General features: G+C 40.3%; 1 protein-coding gene across 1 annotated transcript; it reads left to right on the forward strand.

The window, feature by feature from the left end:
- On the forward strand, positions 1–25,573 carry PSMB7 (proteasome 20S subunit beta 7). Its single transcript, XM_068413855.1, has 8 exons — positions 1–91; positions 214–307; positions 646–743; positions 1,058–1,198; positions 2,291–2,406; positions 10,341–10,399; positions 23,525–23,676; positions 25,350–25,573. Exons 1-8 carry the CDS (start codon positions 30–32, stop codon positions 25,459–25,461), a joined length of 834 nt encoding a protein of 277 aa, XP_068269956.1. The 5' UTR covers positions 1–29; the 3' UTR covers positions 25,462–25,573.
- Positions 25,574–25,655: the final 82 nt, after the last annotated feature.

A 25,655-nucleotide genomic window follows, 5' to 3' on the forward strand; every position in this document is an offset into this window, starting at 1 on the left:
GGGTCGCTCGTCCCTGACGGAGTGATAAGATGGCGGCGGTGTCCGTGCTGCAGGCGCCGAGCGGCGGCTTCAGCTTCGACAACTGCGCTCGGTGAGGCGCGGGCGGGACTGGGACTGGGACTGGGACTGGGACTGGGACTGGGACTGGGAGGTAGCGGGGGCTGCGGCCGGGGGAGGCCCCCGCCCGGCCCCACTTCTCGCCCTGTGTTGCAGGAACTCCCTCCTGGAGGCCGAGCTGGCGCAGAAGGGGCAGCGCCTGCCCGCCGCCCGCAAGACGGGCACCACCATCGCCGGCGTCGTCTTCAAGGTGAGGCGGGTGCCGGGCGCGTCCCTGCGGCGCTTCGCGGCGGGCAGGAGGCTGGCTGGGCCCGCGGGCCGCTCCGCCGCCCTGAGGCCGAGCCGGGCGCAGCCGCCCCTCGCTCCCGAGCTGGGGCCGGGGAAAGGCCGCTGGGCCCCGCGGCGGCCTCGTCGGGAAGCGGTTCCGTGCTGCTGAGTCATTCTTGGCCTCCCCGGCCCCGCGTCTCGGCCTGTGCGGAGCCGGCTCCTGCGGGCCCCGCCCCGGGCCTCGCAGCCGGTCTCGCCGTGGGTGCCAGAAGGGTCCCCGTGGGCGATCGAGGCCGTGGGAATAATTCTGCCTTTCTGTAGGATGGCATAGTGCTCGGAGCAGATACGAGAGCAACTGAAGGAACGGTTGTTGCTGACAAGAACTGTTCAAAAATACACTTCATTTCCCCTAATATCTAGTAAGTGTTAAAATTGTTTATTTTGAAATGGTATTGGTAATAGTATTAGGATTTTTAGCCATGTGCTTTGCTAACAGCAAATATTAAGGTGTACTTTAAAAATGATAATTAATTAGTAAGACTTGGGGATTTTTGGTATTTCATTTACACTGAAACAGGCTATCTTGCTTCATGCTCTGAAAATATTGGCTGTATGAAAACTTAATTTCCTCAATTTTACAATGAGAAAATTTGTACTTGTTGGATAAAGCACAGAGCTATTTGTTTTCCCTATCCTCCTCACCTTTCCCTAACTTGCTCGTAATATGTTTCAGTTGTTGTGGTGCTGGAACAGCTGCAGATACTGATATGACAACTCAGCTGATTTCTTCCAATCTGGAGCTCCATTCCCTATCTACCGGGCGGCTTCCAAGAGTTGTCACAGCTAATCGAATGCTAAAGCAAATGCTTTTCAGGTAACTGAGTGGGTTTCTTGTTTATTAATGATGCTGTTAAAGCCACTAGATAACATTTAAGCTCCTGTGAAGGCGCATCCTTCCTCAGCTTACTTGACCTTCATAAGAAGACTTTAGGAAAGATTTAAGAATTGCTCTTTGCTTCATAGGCTTTTGAACTGAGATGGAAGAGAAATCAAGCCTGTGGTGTTTTAGAGAATCAATACTATAGTTGTACTGTGTTGCTAGTGTTTACATGGCATAAAGAGAAGGACAATAGTTTAATAAACTGTTGATTACACCCATGAAAACTTGTGTATCTTTGTGGTGAGATGGCTAGACCAGTTATCCTAAGATTTTGTTTGATTGCTTGACTGATCCTAGTCAGTGGCAGCTGAACTTCCTCGCTAGTGGCATGGTGTAGAACGTGCCCTTTGATAGAGGGCATACTCTCCAAACCTTTAAGTGTTCCAGTGCTGTGTAGTATTGTCTTTTGCAGAAGTAAAAAATTCTGTTGAAAGAGAAGGAAAGAAGGAAATGAGTGTATTGCATTAAAGATACTGTTTGAGCTATTGGAAAGTTTCCAGGAAGATGAAATAAAGCAATGAAAAGAAAATGCTTTGTGCAACCAAGTGACTGAGATAAATGACAATAATTCATCTCAGTTGCTTCATGCTGTATTGCTAGGCAGTGTGCCTTTTAAGTGTGTCACAAAGCAATGAATTAAGAAGTTAAAACAGCCAAGAACATCTCATGGGAGAAATGAAGGAATATGTTTTCTTTGAAGCCTCTAAATAAAAACTTAATTGCAGGTACAGGAATTTCATTTAAGGCTTGAAAACCAATCCGAATTCTCTCCCTGTTAGCACAAATGTATCATCCAGCCTACTAGCTTGTCCAGTGCTTGCTTGTTCTGCTTGATGCTGAAATATACTGTATTTTAGTATATTTCTTAGATATTTTAGTAAATTTCTTACTATTGCTTGCAGATGGTAAAAGTAGCATTTCTGTTATGGAGCACTGGGTGTAATGGTGGAAAATGCAAATGTGGTCCTAAAAAGAACTGCAGCTTTATTGTGGACTTCCAGATTCACATGTAAACTTTGCTCCCAGGTATCAAGGCTACATTGGTGCTGCCCTGGTTTTAGGGGGAGTGGATGTCACGGGACCTCACCTTTACAGCATATATCCCCACGGGTCAACTGACAAATTGCCTTACGTTACCATGGGTAAGTGATGTATCGTAACACAACTGCCTGGTAAAAAGGGTGAACGTTTCAAGTTATAATTTAAAGTGTTTACTTAAATTCTGTTGTTTGCTGGGAGCTGCACAGACCTCAGACTTCAAAGATGAAGTTGTACCCGTATTTGTAAGGCAGGTGCACTGTTCTGTTTCTTTTCTAACAGTTTAAAAACATGGGCTATTATACTATTTAAATCTAAGCTACCAAAAAACTGGTATTAGGGAAGTTGCTGTGTGCATTCCCCAGCATACCTTAAAGCAAGAGAACTGTGGGATTCCCAAAAAGTTGCTGTAAAAAAAATCCTCAGAAACTTGATTTGCAGATGGTCCTAACTCGTGGTTCATATAAAGTCTCGCTTGGGGAATTACATTGTGCCTGAAGTTTTGTGTAGTTCCATTAGGAAAAAAATGTGCCTTGCTTCTCCTTTGGGACTGTTGTACTTCTGTATTTCTTGCTAAGTAGCAGCTGTATTTAGTCAAGAAGGTGCTTCATTGTAGTGAAGCAACACCTGGTATATTTGCTATGTATAACAATTGGTCTTTACTGTATAGAGCTTCTCAAATAAGTTTAATTCTGTCTGTTGCTGGGGTCAATTAGACATTAGGAGCACATGACCAGGTTACTAAGTGTTAGTACCCCAGCTCTTCTGTCTATGTAACACTTTCTGTAATAGTAATTTGAGCTGTAGGTATATGCAGTTCTGCATACATCTTGTTCTGTTTTGAATCAGGGATTGTGATAATACTGAAAGCTGCAACCACAGATTTTTGTATGCTTTTTTGGTGTTTAGGTATTACCCTGTGTCCTGGTTTTGTGGGGCTAAAATGTGTAGACTCACTTTTCTGTTCCATGTTGTTTCTGTTTGTGCCCAGCTGTGGGCTGGTGATCAAGGCCATGAGCAGTTAAACCCAGGGCAGCTGACCCAGGCTGGCCCAGGTGTGTGCTGGGACATTAACGTCAGGGTCACTATAAATGGGGAAGCTGCTGGGGATGGAGGGGAGCTTTTTGCTCTGCTCTCTTCTTCCCTCCCTCTTTCTCCTCTCTTCTCAATGGTTGTGATCCCTGGAGGAACTTGCCACCTCTCTGTGGGCTAAGTATAATTTTGTGTCTTTTGTATTAGCCTCAATATTGGTTTCCTTATTTTATTAAATTTGTTTAAATATTAACCCAAGAGTCTCACCTTTTCCCAGTTCCCTTTCCTGGTTGGGGAGGAGACATTGGGTGATAGAACAGCTGCTTATTGTTCATCCCTGGGTGTGGGCTAAATGAAGACACCCTGTCAAGACCAATTACAAAAGCAATGTTCAGGATATATTGTAAAATACAATCTTGGTAAATATGTTCTTATTTGCTGTTTTTTCAACTATAAACAAGAATATGGGATAACGTGGAAATAAGTACTTTGTGATAGCAGAATGTAAATGATAGGTAGCTTTTCTGGAGTGTCTTGTTCTCACTTAAAAAGCAGAAACATTGCTCCATTACTTCCCAGTTCTACAGAAGGAGATGAAGAATACCTACAGGAGATAATTAAACTTTTGAACTCCTTGGTGCTGCTTTGCAGTAGCAATAATTTCAAGTTGTGAAATGGCTCTTGAGCATATATACTTTTACATGTGATCTTGCTAAACAACCCAGTTAGAGGCCTCTTATGAGTATATTCAGGAAGACACTGTAAGTAATAGCTATAATAACCTTTGCCACTTGCAGGAGAGCCTTAGTGATCACCAGCATCCTAGTATTTTTTTGAGAAGGAAAATAACGTGTACATTGTTGAAGGGAAGGACACGCACATCTTGAAATATCACAGAACTTGCCCAGTCTTTGGCAGAGGAAGTATTTTCAATAGTAGTGTCAGCTTGTTTGATTAGTTCAGATTTTTTTTTTGTGATTTATAGGCAATAATCTAGGAGTAAAGGGTAAAAAATAGTAAGAGATACCCCTGAGACCCTAGTAAGAGATTAATCTAGTGCCTTCTGAGCTAGTAATGTTCTTGTGCAGTTTCATCTGTGGCTTTGAAGGTTAATGCCATTCTGAGAATATCACACATCTGGAAAAAGTAAAATTCCAAACATAACCAGGGTTGCAATTATTTTTGCTCTCTGATCTCTCAGGAAGACACTGTATTATTTCAGACTTGTGTTTTGTTTTGAACTCTTGGATGATTTTAAATGAGAGCTTGGTTTTGGTAGATCTGTGGAAGCTTAATGTAGAGTCCAGATAAATATATCAGAAAAGCAGATTGATCTGAAAATGAAGTGTGTCAGATTAGTAAATCACATTCAGTCTATGTCTGATGCAGCTTTTGTGCTGACTTTGTGATGGGAAAATACAACTTTAATTTTAGTTAAATCTTTTTCTGTTCATGGTTGGCATCTCTAGATAAAAGACCTACTTACTCTGCTCTTGGAAATGTTAAAGGTTGTTTTTTTCTTCTGGATCTTTGCACTTCTGAAACAGCGCAGCTGTTAAACAGAATCACCTGGTTAGTGTGCAAGGAGAAGGGTGGTGAGTGTGCAGAGATCCTGCAGCAGTGGTGGTGGGCCAATAGATGGTGCCAGTACCTTGGGAATGGGCAAGTTATTTGGCAAATCAAATCCATGTGGCAGTCATGTGATGTCATTGTTTAGCCTTTGATATTAAAAAAAAAATGTCTGATTCTTATATATTGCTTTATACCTACTACTGTAGTAAACTGTAAAACTATAACTGAGACTATACTAATAGCTGCTAGTGTTGATTGCCCGAATAAAGTAACACACTTTCTGTTACATACATGGTTACTTTTGTGCTGTGTTTTAATAGCTTTAAAATCTGGCATTTCTCAACCCTTGCCGCTCTCCTTTCCCTCCACAAAAATAACATAGTAGCAGAGTAAGTTCAAACAAGTAGGAAGTAGGATATCAATGGATTAAGTTCATTGTAGCTTAAACTTTGTTCTGCTGTCAGCTGTACCAGGTCTGTGTCTGGTGATTAGATGTCACTGTTGGCCATGCTGTCAAACAAAGCCCTTCTCAGCAGAAATGTCCTTTACCTTTCCACACCTGATACACTAATACTTTCTCTGGTGACTAGGATATATTTTAGTAAAATGATTAGCTTGTGCATATAAATGAAAGATAGAACTGAGATGGCAGAAAAAGTATCAAGGATCAAATTGGAGATAGTTGGAATTGTATTTTGATCTTATTTAGACTAATCTATTGTTTGTTTTTTTTTTTCCAAATGTTCTAAGGGCAATTTATTAAATCAGGGTAGGTACTTTTGGCCAGCTAACTTCTGGAAATTCAGTATTAAATAGGAAAGGTGGTTGAGTTGTTGTTTTTTTTTGTTGTTTTAATGTGCTGGAGCATGTTTTTATTTAGCTGGAGTGAGTTTGTGGATGGACAGAGTGGTGTCCTCCCTTGCAAGGCAGATTTAAAAGATACTCAGTGCTTACTCAGGAGTGAAAACATCAAATTAAACTGTTTATGCTGACAAAGGACAAAATTGGATTTCAGCAAACGATGCAGGATTGTCTGATTGCTTGGCTTGTCTAGGAAAGCTTCTGGCCAAGACTTATAATGAAATGCATGCATAAAATTAAAGCACTTGAAGTCTGTAGTTCAGCTTTCGGAAACAGTGAGTATATTCCAGTAATCTCTAGTGGCTAAACCTGGTCCCTTGGTACCGGTGCTGCTTCGTATTCATAAATCAGCTCTTCATGCATTGGCAATGCTGTCCTGCAGAGCAAGCACTACCACTGCTGAGACTCAGCCCCTCGGCCAGGAACCAGGGTGAAAAATGATCCCAGTCGATGGGGCTGTGGAGATCACCGAATTTTTACCCAGAATGAACAGCAAATTGAATAACAATGAGCATGTGTGAATAAATGTCCTGTCAGGGAGCCCTGACACTGATGGATTAGGAAGTGCTAAACGTTATTCTCTCAAGGCTCTGTGCGTCCTCCAGTGTGGCAGGCTGAGGTAGCAAACAGGTCCTTGGGTGATGAAAATGGACTGTGCTTAGCAGTAAGAAGTTGTCTTCAGTGAATGTTCTGCTAAAAAGATCCAGTTAACTGTTTCAGAAAACCTACTGCAGTGGCAAAACAGCAGAAATTATGTCTGGCTGGATTTTTTTTGCTATGTATCAATAACTGTCTTTCACTTTAAATCAATACTGAAGTGGTACAACTGCTCGAGTGAAGAGCAGGTGGGATTTTTAAAGTCAGTTTACAGTTGAGTCCAGAAAAATTTTTAATAACTTGGTTGTGAAAACTTATGAAATGACCTGTGTTTCTTAAAGAAGAAAAATAAAATCTCTTATGGTCTTATAACTTCCCTTGTTCATGCTGTTTATCAGACTGCAGAGGATTTGCCTCAGAATAGAGCTTTGCACCTCAGTTTCTATAGTTCTTTATAATTTGTTTGGCAGTCAGTATCTTTGTATATTTAGATGCTAGATTAATGCTTCCTGAGTATTTGTTTCTAAAGTGTAGCTTACTGAAAATATATGCAAAATAAACTCTTTGGAATTGATAGGGCATTGTTTTTCTTGATGATTGTGTTTCCAAGGTCGTTGAAGTGTAACCATTCATAGCAGTTAGTGGTTTTTAAAAATCTAGCTGAAAGGATTTGTCCTGGATGTTGTATAATACAAATACCTGATTACTTTATCCGTTACACTTTAATTATCCTGATTGCTCATACACAGAGCAGTTGTAAATTCCAACATTTTTAAGAAAAAAAAACCTGCAACAAAGAAAACTTCCTATTTCTGCATTGGTTGTGTGTTGTTAAGATTTCAAACTAAAGTTATCTGAAATAAATACCTGGTTTGGTAGCATTTTGAGTCTGAGCTGAGTTAAAGACACTATTTAATGACTTGTTATCTCAGCTTTCCTGAATGTCTTAATAGATTTGAGGTTGCTAAGATGCATCCTAGCAATGTTGACTCCTGACTGGTAGTGCCTTAAATCAGTTCTCGTGTGTATGAGGTGGGAACATCTATCCCTAATTAATGGATGGTGTTTTGCAATGTTTGGATTTTATCTTTCTCCAGACGTTATGTTTGAGAATTGTTAAGCTTGCTTCTACATAAAGGCAAGGCGTACTTGTTAAAAATGAATTATTGGTGGGCACAATAGATGGACAAGAGAACAGCTGTTTCCCACACACAAACAAGTTCTCCATAGACCCTTAATATCTAAGTTTTCTGTGCTTTTATAGCTACTGCGATAAGAAAACCACACTTCCAATGTTTGCCTAAGTTCACAGATTTTATTGCCAGCTCTCCCGTTACAATGCGAAGTGTTCACGAGTCAGTTGAACTACTTGGAACACTGTGGGGTTGTTTGGATCCTTTGTGGAATTTGACAAGTGGAGGGAAGTCGGTGTAATTGGATAGTGAAGTTTGCACTGTGCTCACGAGCAACTGTCCACTGCTGGTTCCTGCACGGATGGTTCAGCCCACCAGCAGTGCAAACGGGGATTGAGGGGGTTTTCTTAGCTAATGTGCTACAGGTGAAAAATACTAATGATGTGTGTATATTCCAAACAGTTCATGTTGCTGTTGTCAAACAGCAGATGATTTGTTGTGATGGAGAAACTCGGAAGTATACATCTATTTGTGTTTCTAAAAACACAGCATTTACATCTGCTGCTAGTAAGAGTAAAGAATTTTCATTGTGCTATTTAGGGTCACAAAAATCCTTTGTTTCAGAGAATGCTTAGCTGTGCTGTGAGAATTTTGCTAAGGCACTTTTTTAAATGCAAGCTTATAAAGCTTATGTTTAGGATTTATAAGCAGTAAAGAAAAAAACCAAGAGAATTTATTCAGCTTTTCCAGCTTTCCTGTTCTGTTAGAACCTCCTTGGGATCTTGATTTTCAGAGGTAGATGTCTACATGTAGGCTTAATTAAATTAAGACTTTCAAGAACTCTTTGAAAACTTACATTATAGGAGTGTCTGCATTTGTTTATTTAATGTTGATATTAGATTTGGTGTTTATTTGCATCTTGGTAATGTAGTGAGATAAATAATTAAAAGTATAATAATAGCAATATTTGTGTTATTGATAATTTTTATTTGTCAGTAGAAGCCTTAAGAAATTGAGACCACTTTTTCCTAGCTCGGTAGCTAGTGTAGTAATTTCTGTGAGATACTACCTTTTATATTTTAATTCGTGCACATTTTTTAGTCTTTATACTCTAATTTCTTTTAAAGAACCCTTATCCAAGGGTAAGATTGTTTTCTATTTTGAGGCTTCTGCTTATGGTAGGTCTTCATTTGAATGGAATAAGAATGTGGTCTTATTTTTTTAGACTGTCTCATTTTTTTTTCTCCCCTCATTAGAAATGCTCCTGTGTCATTCCACAAGAAGAGTTATTTTAATGCTGAAGTCCTGTATTTGTTTTGGAACACACCTTATTTTGACCTTGTTTGAAGGATCAGTAAAATTCCTTTTATTTGTGATTTGTTCTGTGGTATCAGCTGTTTTTATCAGGAGTTCATTTCTGCTATTAGTTATTTAAAAATCTGCTTTATTCCTAGTTTCAGCATTTAAAAAATGGAGTCATGTATTGCTCCAAGGTGTAAATGAATAGCCATTGCCTGTAACACAAGTACACACTTAGCGTGTCCTACTGCTTTTAGATGTGATGTATTTGGTACTGTAAAGGTAATGATCCTCAACCACAGCAATATTCTGTAACAGCAGTATCTGTCACATTCATTGGGATTACCATGTTCATTGATTTGTGTCTGTAAATCTGCTGTTTCTACCCTTTAAATTTGATCTATAATTGGACCTCCTTAAATGGTTCAGATAAGGTAGTCTGTATTTTCTCAACAGTGTCACTGTCAGCTTCTCCTTTTTCATTATACATTCAGCAGACTTGATAAAATCAGCAGGACACCTCATTTGAAACTGTTTAATCGCTGCCTTTTTCTTTCACTAAACCATTGAGGTGGTCAAGCGGTATACACAAATCATTTTAAATAGAAAATATGGCTTTCTCTGTGACCCAGCTAAACAGATAGCAGTATGCAAAACAAGTTAAAAAGTAATAAATGCCAAAAAAATCTTCTAATTGGCGTAAAAAATTGCAGGTAACTTTATTCACTCCCCAAAAGTAGCACTCTCTGAAATATGGTTAGGGCCACAGACAGAGCAGATATCTTCCTGAAGATTCACTCTTTCTGAACAAAGCAAGTTTACAGTTTCAAATAGTATTATACTGCTTTTTGTATTAATTTACAGCAAGCGTGTTTGTAACACCTGCAGTTACAGTGCTTTGGGTAGAGACGGCCTCTGTTCTGTTACTACACTTGCACTGCATCCTTTAAGGGGTGTAACGTTAAACTCACGTTTTCATGGCTGTCACTGTGTCTATTTGGCTGTTATTGTTCAGTGTAGAAATAATGGCACAAAGTAAATGCATAATAAACTGTTTAAAAGTAGATATGGGAGATAACCTGATGGCCGCAGCCACTGCCCTGTTACCATTGCTAGTTACTCATCCCCATGCGCAAAGGTGACTGTGCCAGGGCAGCTCGTTAAAGCAATCTATTCATTCTGAGTGTCTTAGTATTAAGTGACAGACCTTCTAACGTGGCCAGGCACAAAGTGGGACAGCAGAAATGGAGGAGTAGGAATTACAAACTGTGGCATTTGGTTAATTCTTTTTCTAACATCATTTTCATATCTTAGTGTTCAAAACAATAAAAAGGCTGTTGGAACGAGGACTGTGACAAGTCTGTGTACACTAGCTATAAATTTAGGATTAAATTAGGTGCTGGACTTAAAGAGGGCTTACACTTTAGAGTGTATAGTAAGCTAAGGTAGTCTTCAGTCTGGTTTGTGCTGCTGATATTTATCTTTAAAAAAATACTGTATCTAAATACACTAGCTAAATAAGTGTCCTAATTTTGTTACCATAGGTTCCGGATCATTAGCAGCTATGGCAGTATTCGAAGATAAATATAAAATGGACATGGAGGTAAGAAATTTTTTTTAAACCTGTTTCTTCCCTCAGTAATCCTCATGATCATAAGGACTTAAGAGGTTTGAAGCTTTAGAAAAGTTAAATCTGCTCTAGTTTCCCTGCACTTAAAAGGTACTAATGTCAGCTTATTGCAAAGCTGTGAAAATTGATGGGTAAAATAAATGTAAAGAAATATAGCTGCTTGCAAATTTATTTGTGGAAAAACTTGTGTGATTTGAATGTAGGTGAAAGCTTTAAAAACATACAACTTACTGATTATACTTGACCCAGGAATTTAACAGCCCTTGCGTAGTCAGTATTGCTGTTTTTCTGTCAGTAGTCAGTCCTCCCTCTCAATCTTGAAAAGAGAATGCATGATTGTAAAATCAACAAAGAATGTTCAAGTAGTATATGAAACCAATTAGATTTCTGGTTGATTGGGTGTGTTCAGAACTAGTAACTGCACTTTTATTTTTAATATCTACTTAATAGCTGATTACAGAAGACGTATAAGGCTGTGGGTTGTTTGTGTTTTGCTGATGATCTTGGTAAAAATTGAAAAATGGCTGATTGCTTATTATAGAGAATCATTCAGGAGAGAAAAAGCTGGAGGGTTCAGTGCCCACTAAACTAAACAAGAGAGAAATCCAGTTATCTGCAGACAGACTATTGATGAAAATAAAACCTAAACAATTAAAGGGCTTTCTGTAACCATATTTTGTAAAATGCCTCAGTAATGTCAAGCCCTCTTTTAAACCACAGTAATCTCTTCAGGCTTTCTGTGAATGCTCCTTCTCATTCCAATTGATTAATAATTTCACAGTAAGGAAAAAAAACTCAGAATTGAACATAAAATCGAAAATTGAACCCATTAAAAATTACTTGTAACACTAACAGTTGCAATCGTTTTGGCCTAACATGTAGATATAACAAATCTTACAGCTATTCAGTATCACTGGATAATGTGGAAAAGGAAAAAGTTGATTTAGTTCAGAAAAGGTCTTTAGGTGGTTGTCATCTTTGTAGTGCAACTGCTGTGGGTCATCTCCTCCCCTTCAAACGCACTGTATTTTCAGGTGATGGTCCCATAAGCCCACTGGGCTCCTCTCTAAAGCTGATCAATTAAATTTAAAGTCCTGTGTTGTACCCTGTTACATCTCCTGAAGAAATGTGATGTGTAATACCAGTTGATTTTAAAAAAAACCCAACCAACTTGTTTTGAGAAGTTTTCCATTAGTTAAACTGATTAAGAGTTAGTAGTAAGCAGTTTTCCAGTTATTCCTGGAACTGGCTCCTTTTCTGTCAGTAAATGTGAAATAGTTGTAGGTGTGCAAAACTGTGAAAACGCAGTAAGATCAGGATTTCTGTGTTGCTGCAGAGTTTTGGGCAGTGTCTGAAGGCGCTGGACGTCTGGCCTCTGGTGTATTTATAAATGCTATCAGAAATATTGGAATATTTTTAATTGGCACGCAGGTTTCTTCTGTAAGTACCATTACACCAGATGACTGATAGAAAGAGCCACTAGACAGAGGCAGACTCTATTTTTTTTTTCCTCTCCCCTCATGCTGCTGTGAGAATGATGGTCTCTTTCCAGCCTCTTGTGTGACTGTGCACTTGGCATGTGTGCTATTCATACTGAAAACATGGACTGCAAATCCTTGGAATCAACAGCTACAGCATAATAGTCTGCTTTCAAAGATACCAGTGTCAAAGTGCTATGAAACTAAAAATTTCATCTCATTCTCAGCTAGTTTTCAAGCTTGTAGTTTAAGTCATTCTTTGTGTAAGAGCAACCAAAAAAGGCACCAAAAATTGGTAAATCTCCAACTTTTCCTATTTAGAAAGGTCATCCTAATTAAATTGTCTTCATACACAACCATAAATGGCAGCAGATATTTGCTGTTATAACAAGCATGTAGAAATGCAGCCTACCAATTTGTGGAAAGAGATATTTAGCTCTTTGAGACTTGCATGCACCTTAACCCTTCCTTTGTTTTTGCCAGATATTCTGTTGTCTAAACAATTTAGTAATTGTATTAACTAAACCAGCAAAGTTGCAGGTGATAAAGCTCAACTGTACTCTTAAACACTTCTTCATGTTCTGTTATGGCTGCCAGCTTGAAATATTTACCTTTTAAGTCAGATGTGGGTGGTTTTTTTCCAGTAAAGTAATGAAATAACAAATGATATTTCTGTTGAAATTAAAACAAATTAAATCTGAATTAAATCTTTATGTATATTTTACATAAAATTTGCTATGAAATGGCAATGATGATAAACTTAAAATTCCTGGAGATTAATTTAATAAAATGGGTAGAGGATTAATATTTTTCTGTCAAGATCAATGCTGCTTTCTTTTGCACTAATTGTCAGAATCTCTTGCTAGGGCTACTGGAGGGTAGTGGTGTGCTTCAAGACCATCACATCACAGAAAAATGATTCAAAGGCAAACTGTCCTGCACCCTCTGGTAGCGACTTGCAAATTAGCATCTGGAATGTAATTAAACAAGCTTAATGAAAGTAGCAGCTGAATACTACTGGAAAAGACAATCAGCTTTTTTGCCTCTGATATATATTCTGTACTATTGAAGCTGATCACCAAACACATCGTGTGAGCTCAGTTAAAAAAAAATTAGCATTTATTTGAAGAATAGGAACTGTTTTTCATTCTGTTATGCTTTTGGCATGCACTGGTGTCCCATGAGAGCCATGCCACAGCAGATAGTGCACAATATTTATAAATCCATGACAGGCAATAATAGCAACTTGAAAAATTCTTTTGCTAGAATTTCAAGTTGAGAGCTGCCAAAAGCTGAGAGGATCAAATCTGCAGTGGCAGCTGCTGTGCCCTACAGTTAGAATCGTAGACTTTGAAGATGCTCAACTTAAAAATAAAAAAATAATAAAATAAAAAAAAGACGACTGCAGGCTTAGCCAATTTTTGCAGGTTTCTAGAGCCCTGGCGCTCTGCCTTTTGAAGATGAGTTGCTGAAGCTGCTACCACTGCCTGAGGCATGCTAACACCAGCAGGATGTGTTTTTTTTCCATAGACTTAGTGTGTCTTCAGATTTAAGTAGCGCATGCTTTATCAATGCCAAGTGTGATGGTCCTTTCCCTGGTTGCAATGCCGGGAGATGATCTTTACCCAACATCCTTCAGAGAAACTGCTAAGATAGATGGTGACGTACACGAGTGCCACTTCTGCAGTCTGATTTATGGAGGCATGTTTCATTATGAAGCAAGTGCTGGCCTCTAGAGGAACCATTATAGATTGCTGAAGATGGGAACACTTTCAGCCCTGAAGGCCTGTAGATGCTTCAAAAATGTAATGCCAAGCACCTAACTACTGTGGAACAATATTAATCTGTCATGTGGGCAGCTGTGGATCCACTTTAAAAAACATAAGTGGAAGAACAGCACATCTAATAGAGTGTTTTGAGCTTAGATCTTTCATTGCAGCCAATTTTTCTTTCAATAGAGTAGCCACGTGGTTTTTAAACCTTACAGTCAGATTTTGCAAATGCATTCATGCCTTCTGCTGTTAAACATTGGTAAAGAAATACTCCGAGTCAGTGGATGTGGAAACCATCATGATCTGGGGAAAAAATGTTAAATGCTGGAATTCTGGGTTTGTCTATACTGTGGTTGTTGAATTCCTAGGGAGATTGGGGGGGTATTATATATTTTATTCTGGTATTTTATTTCTGTTTGAAAAATAGAAGCTTTTTGTCTGTAGAAGTAGTACTTGATGTACAGTGATGCTATGTTGTAGCCTTCTGACAAGAGCTTTGTGTTTAAGCAAGGAAACAGGCTGCTTGTAACTCCGTTTCTTTTCTGTATTTCATCAAAACAGCCAGGTTTAATAAAAAGAGGATCCAAAAGGAAGAGAATGGGTAAAAGCTACAGAAAGCAGAACTATTCCAGGGAAAGGGAAGTAAATCTTTGTGTAATGAGTTCAGGGGCACAGAATAGGTGGAAAAAATGGAAGGAGGTAGTCTAGCAGATAACTATTTCTAAAATAGATCAACCCAAAAATGTGAAATTATATTTACAGTCATTTATTATACCACTTTTTTTAGTGTGGCAGGGAATCAGGTGGTACTGAATGAAAACAGAAAGGCTCTGGAGAGGTAGGAGCAGATTAAAAATAAGAGGGGGCTGTTCTGGCTATGTTCCACATGGAGTGTAGGCACTTACCCTCCTGCAGCAGCTCTGCTGTCTGAAAAACTGCATCTTGCTCTCCTGCCAGACACTTGCACTCCTTCACCTGTTGGCCAGGTTTGCTTTGTGATCATCCTGCAGTGATCACTTCTGCTAACTTGTTTGGTTTTGACAAATGTGGGTTAGGGAGTGATCTGATGAGCAGTGCTGCTGGCAGATTTGGGTAATCCTCTGCCAAAGGAGAAATGATGGGCAGACAGGAGGAGCTGGAGGTAGTGACCTTTTTCAGTTAATAGTAAAAATAGTAAAAAAATACATCAGGCATAGTACAAAATATTACAAAATCATGTAACTTTCTTCCATTTTTAAAGAGCTGACATACAGATCATTCAAATGTTTCTGTGCTCATATTTCCTATGTCCCTCAATATGGTGGTATTATTTTTGTGTATTAACTACTGACAATAATATGGAGCTATTTTTGGAAACTGTCAAAACTCTCTAATCTTCAACAATAGTTGTCTCATCAGTCTTATTTAGCCTGCATCTGTGTGATTCAAGGCTCAAGAGCAATGACAAGCTGCATATGAATTCTGTATTCATTAGTGACGGTGATCAAAATGCCTGTGTCCCCGCCACAGGGCTCAGGTGTAGGAGTCTGCAGGCTAATCCCACCAGCTGACAGTCAGGTTTAATGACTCTGTAGGAAGGTGACCACTTGCTGGGAGGTTTGTCGGCTGCACTCAGACAGCAGACAATAGAGATCAAGCCAGACTATCAGAGTTAAGCTGGAGAGCCTGCCTGAGATACTTGAACCCCTGTTGGTGTCAAACACAGAGATTAAGTAAATGGGGGGGGGGGAATCTGATTCTGTGAACAAAAATAAGTACTTTGTATTTATGTGCTCTGTGTATCTGTTTATTTCATTACCCAGTGCCAATAAGCACACTGCTAGTGGCATATCTTCACTCATGCCCATGCAGATTTCATGCTTTCCTTACATACCTGTGTTATTGTCTCCTTCAGGGACTCGAATTTCCATGTGTAAGTATCAGGTGTTAGTGCCAACAGTCATCCAGAAAATAAAGGTTTATCATGCTGTTTCTTACTTTTAGATTAGATTAAAATTATTCTGTGGTAGCCTGGTTTCTGCTTGACGCGTTGGATGGTTAGTGCTGGCCTCATCTTTCACAGAATGGTGCCTTGGATTGATTTCCTTTGTGGGACTAACGTTAAACAGGAAATATGAGGCTGATTTAAAATGTGCTGGCTAGATGTGCTCTGGGATGGCTAGGATTACTGGAGGAGTGTTTTGAAGTGTGCTTTTTGAATATATCTAAGCACAATTTCTGTGCAGAAATCGGGTGGGAAACTGCCAACAGTATCAGTCTGAGTTACCAGTCATGCGCAGTAGCACCTTCTTCCAGTTTTCTGTTTACAGACTATATTGAGGGAATTAAATTTTATGTTAGTTTAAATTGGGCCTTGCTGCATGACAAAGAGCAAGAATTTCTTCACCTTTACAAAAGTAACACTTAAACTTTGTACGTAATAACGTAGACAAGCCAGTCGAAGCAGGGCTCCACGTTAAGAGATCATTCCACTGCACAGGGTAGATGCAGGACAGGTGATTATTTTTGATGCATTTCTCAGGAGCAGGTGTTCCACTTTAAATTGTTTCGGTTTGTGTATCTCCCACAACTGCAGAACACAGGCAAAACATCCTGGAAAATATTTCACGTGGCAGGACGCCCGAGTGCCGCTCCCGCGCCGAGGGCTGTGGGGGCAGCAGTCACAGCTCTGTCACTGTTGAGCAAGTCCTTTGTATTTTGAGAATCAGTTCCCTAAAAACCCACAAACTTCGCCCAGACGTAAGGGATGGATTAAATGAATTTTCATATTTGTTCTTAGTTCAGAGTATGGGAATAGTGTTAAATCCCGTGGTTGTGAGAGGAGCTTGTAATTTAATTCCATACCATTGGAAATATGTATTGTACTAATATTCATGTAGGGAATGACATATAGGAACTAATGTTATTGAACAGTAGTTCCGACTCGTATAAGTTTCTTGCTTTGGCAGGTAATTTGGCATAAAATGTTAATGTAAATCCAGGTTAGTGGGGAAGACATTATTTTACTAAAAAAGATAAACTGCTGATTAATTCAGTATAGAACTCAATTACAAATTGAAAGTGTCTCTGCGGGACGCCAGTACCCTAAAGACAGCAGATGTTGAATTGATACTCCAGCATATTTCACAGTGGTATGAAATATTAACATGGTTTATTATACTTGTGTGGTGTACAATATCAGAAAGGGGGAGGTGGTGATGAGCCTGGGCTTGCAGGCATCTACTGTTGGAACATGATAAAACTGTAATCACTGAGAATAATAATTAGGGACTAAGGTGTATTTTATTGAAAAGTTCTTAGTGGAAAACAGTTGGAAAAATAAACATTTACTGACATGTTAGTCACAACAAAACTGACATCAAATGCAGTGCAGAATTACCTCATCTATGGTTCTGTGATCTGTTAATGAATGAATGTAGGTACATGGGTGTGGAAACTCAAATTGCTGAGTTTTATCAAGGCTGCTGGGTCGGGGCTGTGCTCCGATTGCTTTTTGTGTAATTTCCTGCCCACGCACACGGTGATGAACGTAGTAGTAGTAGTAGTACAGTGGCGCAAGGAAACACAGGAACGTACGTGACTGAAACTGGCATGTGCTTTTTTTTTTTTTCTTTTAAATGAAGTCAAGCTTTGAAAGCTTGCAGGGAAGTTGGGGCTTACACAGATGTATTTGAAGTCACCATTCCAGAGAAGAGGTGTGTTCCACAGTGTTTGAACAGGATGTATTCTGGAGAGAAAAATTCTAATAATATTTAATGGTCTTTGAGTCCTTGACACTTTGCAAATATTGAGTCAGTCACTTGCCTTCCTGCAATGCTTCAGAATTTGGAGCATTTCAGTTTCTTAAGGCTGTGGAAACAGAACTGGAAAATAACGATACACGTTACCTTGATGTAGAATAACTTAGCTGTTTAACACACAAAGTAACAGTAGTTATTTCACTTTCCCCCCCCTCACATTTGCTTTAGAAACTACTAAATTTCTGTTTGTCTTAAACAGCTGTTCAGTAAAACTAAACAAACCCGTGTATGATATTTGAAGGCATGTTTTTCTTTAGATGTAAGGTTTTCATTAGAACGTACACGGTTCCAAATAGTGTATGTTGGAATTCAGCAGGAGGGAGGCGATGCGTCTTTACACCTATGCCAGGGCACAGTTTTTAGTCCTAGATACCTTTAGATATTTTAATTTTTCCATCATGTGCTGGGAATGTTCTGGTAACTTCTCCCCATTCTTTTTTATGCACAAACTGGTGGTTGTTCACAGGACCCGTCTTTGTGTTTTACTGCTCCGTGTCTCCCAGATGCTGCTGATATCTCAGATGCTGATTTTCATAACCCCTTTGCCTTTGGTGTGATCGTGGCTTTAATTCTTTCTACTTGCAACTTCTCTCTTGTAACTGTTTCTTTGTGCTGTGCTCATTCAGCAGGCCAGTTTAATCCTGTTTTCTAGGACTTGGAATCCTGATCCTACGTGCTTATCACACACATCTATTTTAATAGCCTGGTTTGCATTGTTTGGGCTGTTGGATCTCAGCATCCTGCCTCTAACTTGTGTGACTTTTTAGAGCACAAACAAAAGATGGTGGAGGAAGAAGGGTGGGGGGGAGAGCTAGAAAGACTGGCTGCTTTTAAATTTCATTCACCTGATCAAAGATGAAAGAAAACTATTTTGATTGTAGCATAGGTCTATAAAAAAAAAATAAAAAATGCAACAAGGTATGTCATTCATCTGCTTATGAGGTTCTCTTGAAATGCATACTTGTTTGGTGAAGACTTGTTAAATCCAAGGGGTTTAAATTACATGTGCCAGCCCCTTCCCAGCTTCTAAAGGTAGCCAAAGCAAATTCCTTCTCACTAATGGAGTCTTTCAGCCTCCCTGTACAAGAAAAACACAAAGTACTTTGCTTATCAGTTTTGTCTCTCTTTGGACTCAGCCAGCAGATTTTAGCATTGCTCCCAGTCACATATTGATCCCTACCGCAGTTCTCCCAGCAGGCAGACTTGTCCGTCCTCTCACACGTTGTAGGCTGCTGATTACTCTTCCAAAGTCTAATTATGCTTCTGTAGGTGCTTATTGTCCTTCAAGAGGTATCGCTTTCCTAGCCCCAGATTCCCAACACTCCTTTATAGATTTATTTTTTTATTATCATGTCCTTCCTGAGGCTTCTGGGTTTTTTTTTTCCCACCCCTTCTGTTCCCACGTGAGTCTTGTGGATTCTCACTTTAAGTAGGATTGACTTGTTACATTATATAAGTTGAAGAAATTTCATTCTGTTGTAAAAGACAATTGTGATAAGTATTTCAATTCTTTTATTTTTACAAAAATTGTTACATGCTGTCATACTCATTCTATACTAATATTCATTGTGTGCTATGTTTCAAATTCTCAATAAGACTTATTATTGGAGAACTGCACTACGCATCATATATCTAACAGGATACAGGTGACCTGCAGAAGGTATTCATTTCACTTGGGTAAGAATGAAAAAAAAAAATCCTTTCTACAGTTTCTAACGCTGGAAAAGACATCTGTCTAACTTGTGAAGTTACAAAATGTTGAGGCAATAATACTCACAAAGCCATTCCAGCTGCTCCCTTTACTGCGGGAGGTGTGATGATCAACTTGTTTAAAAGCTATTAGTAAAGATAGCATTAATGGGATGTAGAAAATACACACATCTTCTGTAGGAAAGTCTCTTTTCTTTTTTATTTCAGTAGTATTTGAAATCTGGAAATTGCTTAAGTGAGAAGAGAGACTTGATTCAAGTCATATACAAGAATAATGTGTAAAAGTTCCTTATTGGTGCTGTTTGGGACTCGCACCGTAGCAGCTGTAGAGAGGTAATCTATCAGTTCTTGAGTGTCTACAAAATGCAACTCTCCAGATAACAGGTTTAAAGTAAAGATTTAATACAGGCTCTATCTACTATGATGTTGCAGTGACAGTTTAAAACTCATTCTCTAAATCTCAGCAGACTTTATAGCTAGCAGTGGGCCCATATAAAGCTTAATGGCATTGCAACACATAAATCATCTTTTAAAGATGCTACCAGTAGCTCCAATATTAAATGCAGACAATTGTCTGTGCTATAAATAATTTATCAAACACCATTTCAGATTAGCCTTCCACGCTGAGTAATTTATTTTAGCCTTTACTGTACTATTCCTAAGACGCATTTTGAAAGATCCATTACTGGTCACTTTAATGAACTTGGGGTCTGTTTTTCCCCCCCCCCCAAGCGCTGCGGTGCATCTGTGGTGACCATTACACGGCTGGTCTGGACCTCTTTGCGCCTTTTACAAGCGCTGCCCATTTGTCACGGGGTGGTAAGTGGCGCTGCACATTGGAGTCCTGGGACACATCGTGGGCTGCCGTGATGGAGACAAACGGGGCGCCCGGTGCCGCGCTGCCCGCCGCGCGCCGCAGTACATCACTCGCTGTAATCTCATTTCAGCAGCAGTTTGGACCCGGGAGGATGATATTCCCAGTTACCTTGGTCTTTGCAACCATAAAGTAGGAAGTGTTCCTCTTATATACTGTGAACTTTTAGGGGTTTTTAAGCTTAATTATTACAGCGACTCATTCATGTCCCTGTACTTAAGGCTGTGTCAGCACTTTCGTGATAGCCCCAACTTTGACTGTGGAACAGCCGTCGTGTGCGGGATCTGTCGGGTTGTGTCGGGCTCTTTCCTCATGGCCATTCTGGTCATCTTTCTAAATTATGAAAAGAGGAGCAGCAGTAACCAGCACTGAAGCGAGGTTTTTCTAAAATTAAAATTATTCCAGGTTCATGAACCCGGCTGCACTGTATCGGATGAAAGAGCTGAGATCCATTTTAGATTTCCTCAGTGCAGTTACAGCTCAGCTCCACGGACTGTACTGGAGATTTTTAGAACTAGTTTGATAACAGTAGGTTGATAAGAGTACTTTTTAAAAAGTAAAAATATAAAATTGAAATTAGTGGGATGACTATTTACATCGTTGTCTAAAAAAAATTAAAAGGGAGTAGAGAACAAACCCCCACCAATCTGCTTTGTTTCGTAAGCTGTGGTGGTTTTCTTATACTAACAGCTCCCACAATGGCTTAAAATTATTCTGGTTTTTGCTACCGCTTGATTTTTTTAAAACGTATCTACACATCTTTGTTTTATTTTAGTATATTTATGTTCACTATAGTACTAAATACCCTTAGCATGCAACAAATCAGTGAAAGTAGTCTTTCAGTGGTTGAATAAGGAAATACTTGCTTATCAGTTTGATTACCAAAAACTGAGGAAATTATTTTTACAGGAATTATTTTTACAGCAGGGCAGCTTGGTAGAAAATGGAATTAATTTTTTTAAAAAGAGTAATACTAATAAAACTGAGAATGAAATAAGAACTTACTTATGCTATTTCTATAATTTACTGAAAAAAATGCCCCCCTCCTGGTCAACACCCTAATTAAGCTGTAGGAGCAGGAATACTGTTATTAACCAGTTTGTTTGTAGAGGGCCACTGGAGAATGCGGAGTATGTGCGGGGAGCAGACGGGGCTGTAGCTGAGCTAAGTCTGGGCTCCTCTTCAGCTGCGCTCGTGCCCCAGGGCGGGCGCAGCCGCTCTCAGAGCGGGCTGCGGAGCTCGGCATCGCTGGTGTGCTGGGGCAGGGCACGGGCAGAGACACCGAGGCCTTTAAAATGAAGCAAATTTTAGAAAGCTGCATTTATCAGCATCAGCATTGACTGTCTGCTCTTTTGTCATGATGTCTAGTGGCAGAGGAGTATTCAAAGGTGTGAAGTATCAGCAAAGCAGGGAAGAGTGATGCTGGGAGCATCCTGTTCCCCTCATGTGGGGCTGGCTGAGCAGCACCTGCTGTGACAGACTCAAGGGTAAAATGGAGCCCAAACCTCTGTTCACAGAGACCTTTCAGCCTTACTCTTTCTTTGCTGGAACAGGCAGGCTCTAGTCCTGGTTTTCAAGTCAGTTCCTTATACACCTTTGAGAAAAATTAAGGGGTCTCATGTGCTCTGGTGTGTATTTAAGAGGCTACTGAAAAGACTGAAGTGTGTGTGTCTGTGTCTGTGTATATATATATATATATATATATATTACACACACACTCTGTGTGTATATATTTCCTGTGCATGCTGACACCTCTGCCAGCTGACTGGAGCTGTAGCACTTACTCTCTCCAGGCCTCAGCAGAGCTGAGGGTGCAGGACGTGTCCTCCCTGGTTTTGTCTCTTACCAGTCACCCGGTGCCAGGGAAGGGGTGCAGCCAGGGGCCGTGACCCCCACCCCGTGTGGCAGGGCTTTGTCAGGCAGGTTTGTATCTTTGTCCTAACAGGCGCATGTAGCCACTGAGGACAGATGCCTGTACCTGGTGTTTACAAGATTTAAAATAACTCGAGAAAGGTGTTTTGCAACACCTTCATGCTCACCATCCTCAGTTACAGTGCAAAACAGAGGCTTTACTGGCTCTATTGGATTATTTCTGATAGCTCTGGATCTGAGCTGTGATTTGTCACTAAGCTGCCTTTGAAATAAACCTCAGCCCTGCCCGGGCTCTGCAGAGGGAGCCAGTGCTGCTCTGGCAGCCTCCTCTCTTCTAGCAGGGGCTATCAGGTGTATCAAACTTGTACTTCTGACACCTTCACGTCAGTGCTGCTCATGAAGGTTGTTGGGGGATTACGATGATTGCAGATCTGGTGTAATATTTTAATGGAGTTTGATGAATCTGACAGGTTTCCTGGTAACAGACGCTCAGCTGAGTGGGGTGTTTGTGTCACACAGACACTTTTGCTCCCTGTTCCAGGCTATTTAGACAGGTTCTACATGGCACATTTCTTGTGTACGTGCTATTTCAGCAGCTGGGCATTGCCCTGGTAACAGAAATGGATGTACCAGACCTGTATGAACACACCATTAGAGACTGCAGGATCAGTGCATGAGTTCAGAAGCAACACAAATAGGGAGCTTTCTTCCCTGGTCTAGTTCTCTCTTCTAGGTTTGTTGCAAATAGGATTATTGTAGTTGTACCAAGTAATTTAGAAATACACATGCTTTTGAAGTATAGAAATACAGGATGCATTAAATAACTGCATTAGAGATAAGATTTTTGCTTTAGCCATGTATGGCATTTCTGAAGTGTACAGCAGAAAAAACTGTAGCAAATTTTCCCTTTTTTCACTTAAATGGTAAACCCTTAAGTACAGATTGCACTATTTTGACAGAAGCACCTACCTTGACCAGTATTTTCAGCAGGTTTCTTTCTTTAAATTCTCTGCACTTGTCTTCAGGACTGGAATTAAAAATATTGGCCAGCTACCCTTCAGTACTGAGCCAGGCTGCTTTGTGACACAGTTACTATTAAGATGAGCTGAATAAACTCTGCAAACCAAGCTATGTTACCAAAAATAACAGAAATAATTTTGGTCCTACAGGGGATGATTAAATAGTCCCTACCTGGGGAAGTCTTGTAAGTAGTGTGAATCTTTAATTTGTATGCAACTGGTACACAGAGGGCACTATAGGGAACTGGGAACGTGCATGTGCACAAAAGCCTGGAAGATAAAAATTGTAAAATTTATTTTTCTCTGTTCATGAAGACAGAAATCTTACTTTTGCTTCCTTGACTGTCTTTACTAAGTCTGATGGTCCTGGGGGGTGGATCACGGACAGGATAAAAGGCTGTCCCTGCAGATAGCCCTGCTGTTCAGCAGATGATTGTTGTTAATGCTCTGCAGTACTGTGGTGATTACAAAGGCCCTGGTCCCCCATTTATTGTTCTGCGAGCTCACAGCTTCCACAGACATCTCTGTGCCATGCCAGCCCTTGTGCCATGACAGCTTTTTTAACTGTTCCAGGAAGAGGAAGCCAAACAGCTTGTGAGAGATGCCATTGCAGCTGGCATATACAACGACCTGGGCTCCGGCAGCAACATCGACATCTGTGTCATCAGCAAGAGCAAGTTGGATTTTCTCCGTCCATATGATGTGGCCAACAGAAAGGGGGACAGGTCAGTAGCCCAGCAGCTCTGTTATCCGTGCTCTCCCCACCAATTCCTTCTTCCATAATACTAAATTTGTCAGAGTAAGCTCTAGATCTGTATATTGAATTTCAACTAAACAAGAAAACAGATACCACGAGATACAAACTCACTGCAGGACCAAACCCAACACCAAGAGAAGAACTCCCCAGCTCTGCCCTGTGACTACGAGGTTGTATTTTATTCTAGTTCTAAAGGCCCCTTCTAGCCAGTGCCCTAGGCACGATTAAGACAATGCAGGCATTGTTTTGATCACTATAGTTTCCTCAAAATTGTCCAGAAATCTACTGTGATGTGCTGAAAGGACAGTGTACAGTCAATAGCTAAATACAGCAGTCACAAGATTTTTTTTTTTTAGTTGGATTAAACTTGAGTCCCATTTCATGTATAAATAAGCTAAAACATGCTTGTAAGCATTCATGCTTTCCTAAGCAAACTGTCCTCTTGACCATTTCCGCTATGTAGAAACTTGTGCTTTTGTTTTTCTAGCTCTTTCCTTTGACAAGCCCCATCAAAAAGATTTCTTTACAGCCCCCCCATGTTACAGCTCTCCCTGTTCATTCCTTAAAGCCCAGGGGAAGGCTGCACAGGGTGTGAAACTACTGTAACTCCTGCACAAAGGCGACATCGTTCTGTCGCTTGTTTCCCTAGGGGTGTAGTTCTGATCTCTTAAACTTTGTGTCAAAACATTCAGCGATGGAACTGTTTGGGAACAAGGTCCCAGTGCAGGATGTATCGCATGGCTTTGTGATACTGGTAATGCTCAGGATGGAGAGGGGATGAAATTCTGAAGTGAGCAAAATTTCAGCATTAGAGGAGTTGGCAAATGTTAGTTCTAAACACTCAGCTCTGTTCCTCCGTGAACCACGCAGCCCCCCCAGCAGCTGAGGGATTTTGCAATATGTACTTTCACGTGTAACAAGTTGTACAGCTTTTCAGGCCCCTGCCCAAATAGGAGAGTTGGAAGGAATTGCTTTTCCCTTCTTTCTGAGGCAGACGCTGTGGCCAAAGCCACAAAGAACTGCACTGCTCCAAGGAAAGGGCTTTTGGGTTTCTTACTGTACAGCTCCATCAGCATGTGCCTCATTCTGAGCAAACTTCCACAGGCGCTCAGCTAGGAGAGAGGGTTTGTTACACATTTTAAGGGAGATTTTTGGATCCTACTGCATAAATGAGTGAAATCCGACAATCTTTAGTCGGCTGCAGTTAACATTTCAGAAGCATGGCCTGATTACAGGCAGTCTTTGTGTTAAACGTGAGCTAATTTGAGCACAGAAACTCAAAGGTAATGCACTGGTGATATTATTCTAGAGTTGCAAAAAACAAATTGCTCATTCTTTGAGTGAGGGTACACAGCAAGAATGGCCTGTGCTGCAATGAGAGCCCCCTGATTGCTCTGAGGTGGCCTTTCCAGTTACTTGGTAATTTATTTTTTTAAAGATGGTGTGTTGCCTAAGAATGTTAGTTTATCTGAAGCTTTATCAGTTATTGCAATCAGGTGTTTAGATTTTGCAGTAAGCACAGTTCCTTTACTTTGGACTTTTATAGGAAACTTCTAGAGAAAGCTGAGTAGTTCTGAAATTTTAAGTGATTTTCCTTATGTATTACTACCTTCCAGCTTCATCTTCCCATTTCTTTAACAGGTATGGGCGATACAAGTGTGAAAAAGGAACTACGGCTGTTCTCACAGAAAATGTGTCACTCCTGGAACTCGAGGTGGTGGATGAAACTGTACAAACCATGGACACCTCCTGAACCACCCTGTGCAGCCCTTCTGTGTCCCTGGAGCAGTTCTGGTTAGAAGCTGCCAGCAGCCAGAGAGAGATACAGCTGATACAAATAAAGAGGGTTCTGCCCATCCTCCTCATTAGTGTGTTTGTATTAATTGTGCTGCTCTTCCTTCCTTACACTGTTGAAAATGTGAGGCTTGTGCAGAACAGAACCACAGC

This window comes from Nyctibius grandis, chromosome 16 (genome assembly GCF_013368605.1).
Source record: "Nyctibius grandis isolate bNycGra1 chromosome 16, bNycGra1.pri, whole genome shotgun sequence".
Lineage (NCBI taxonomy): Eukaryota > Metazoa > Chordata > Aves > Nyctibiiformes > Nyctibiidae > Nyctibius > Nyctibius grandis.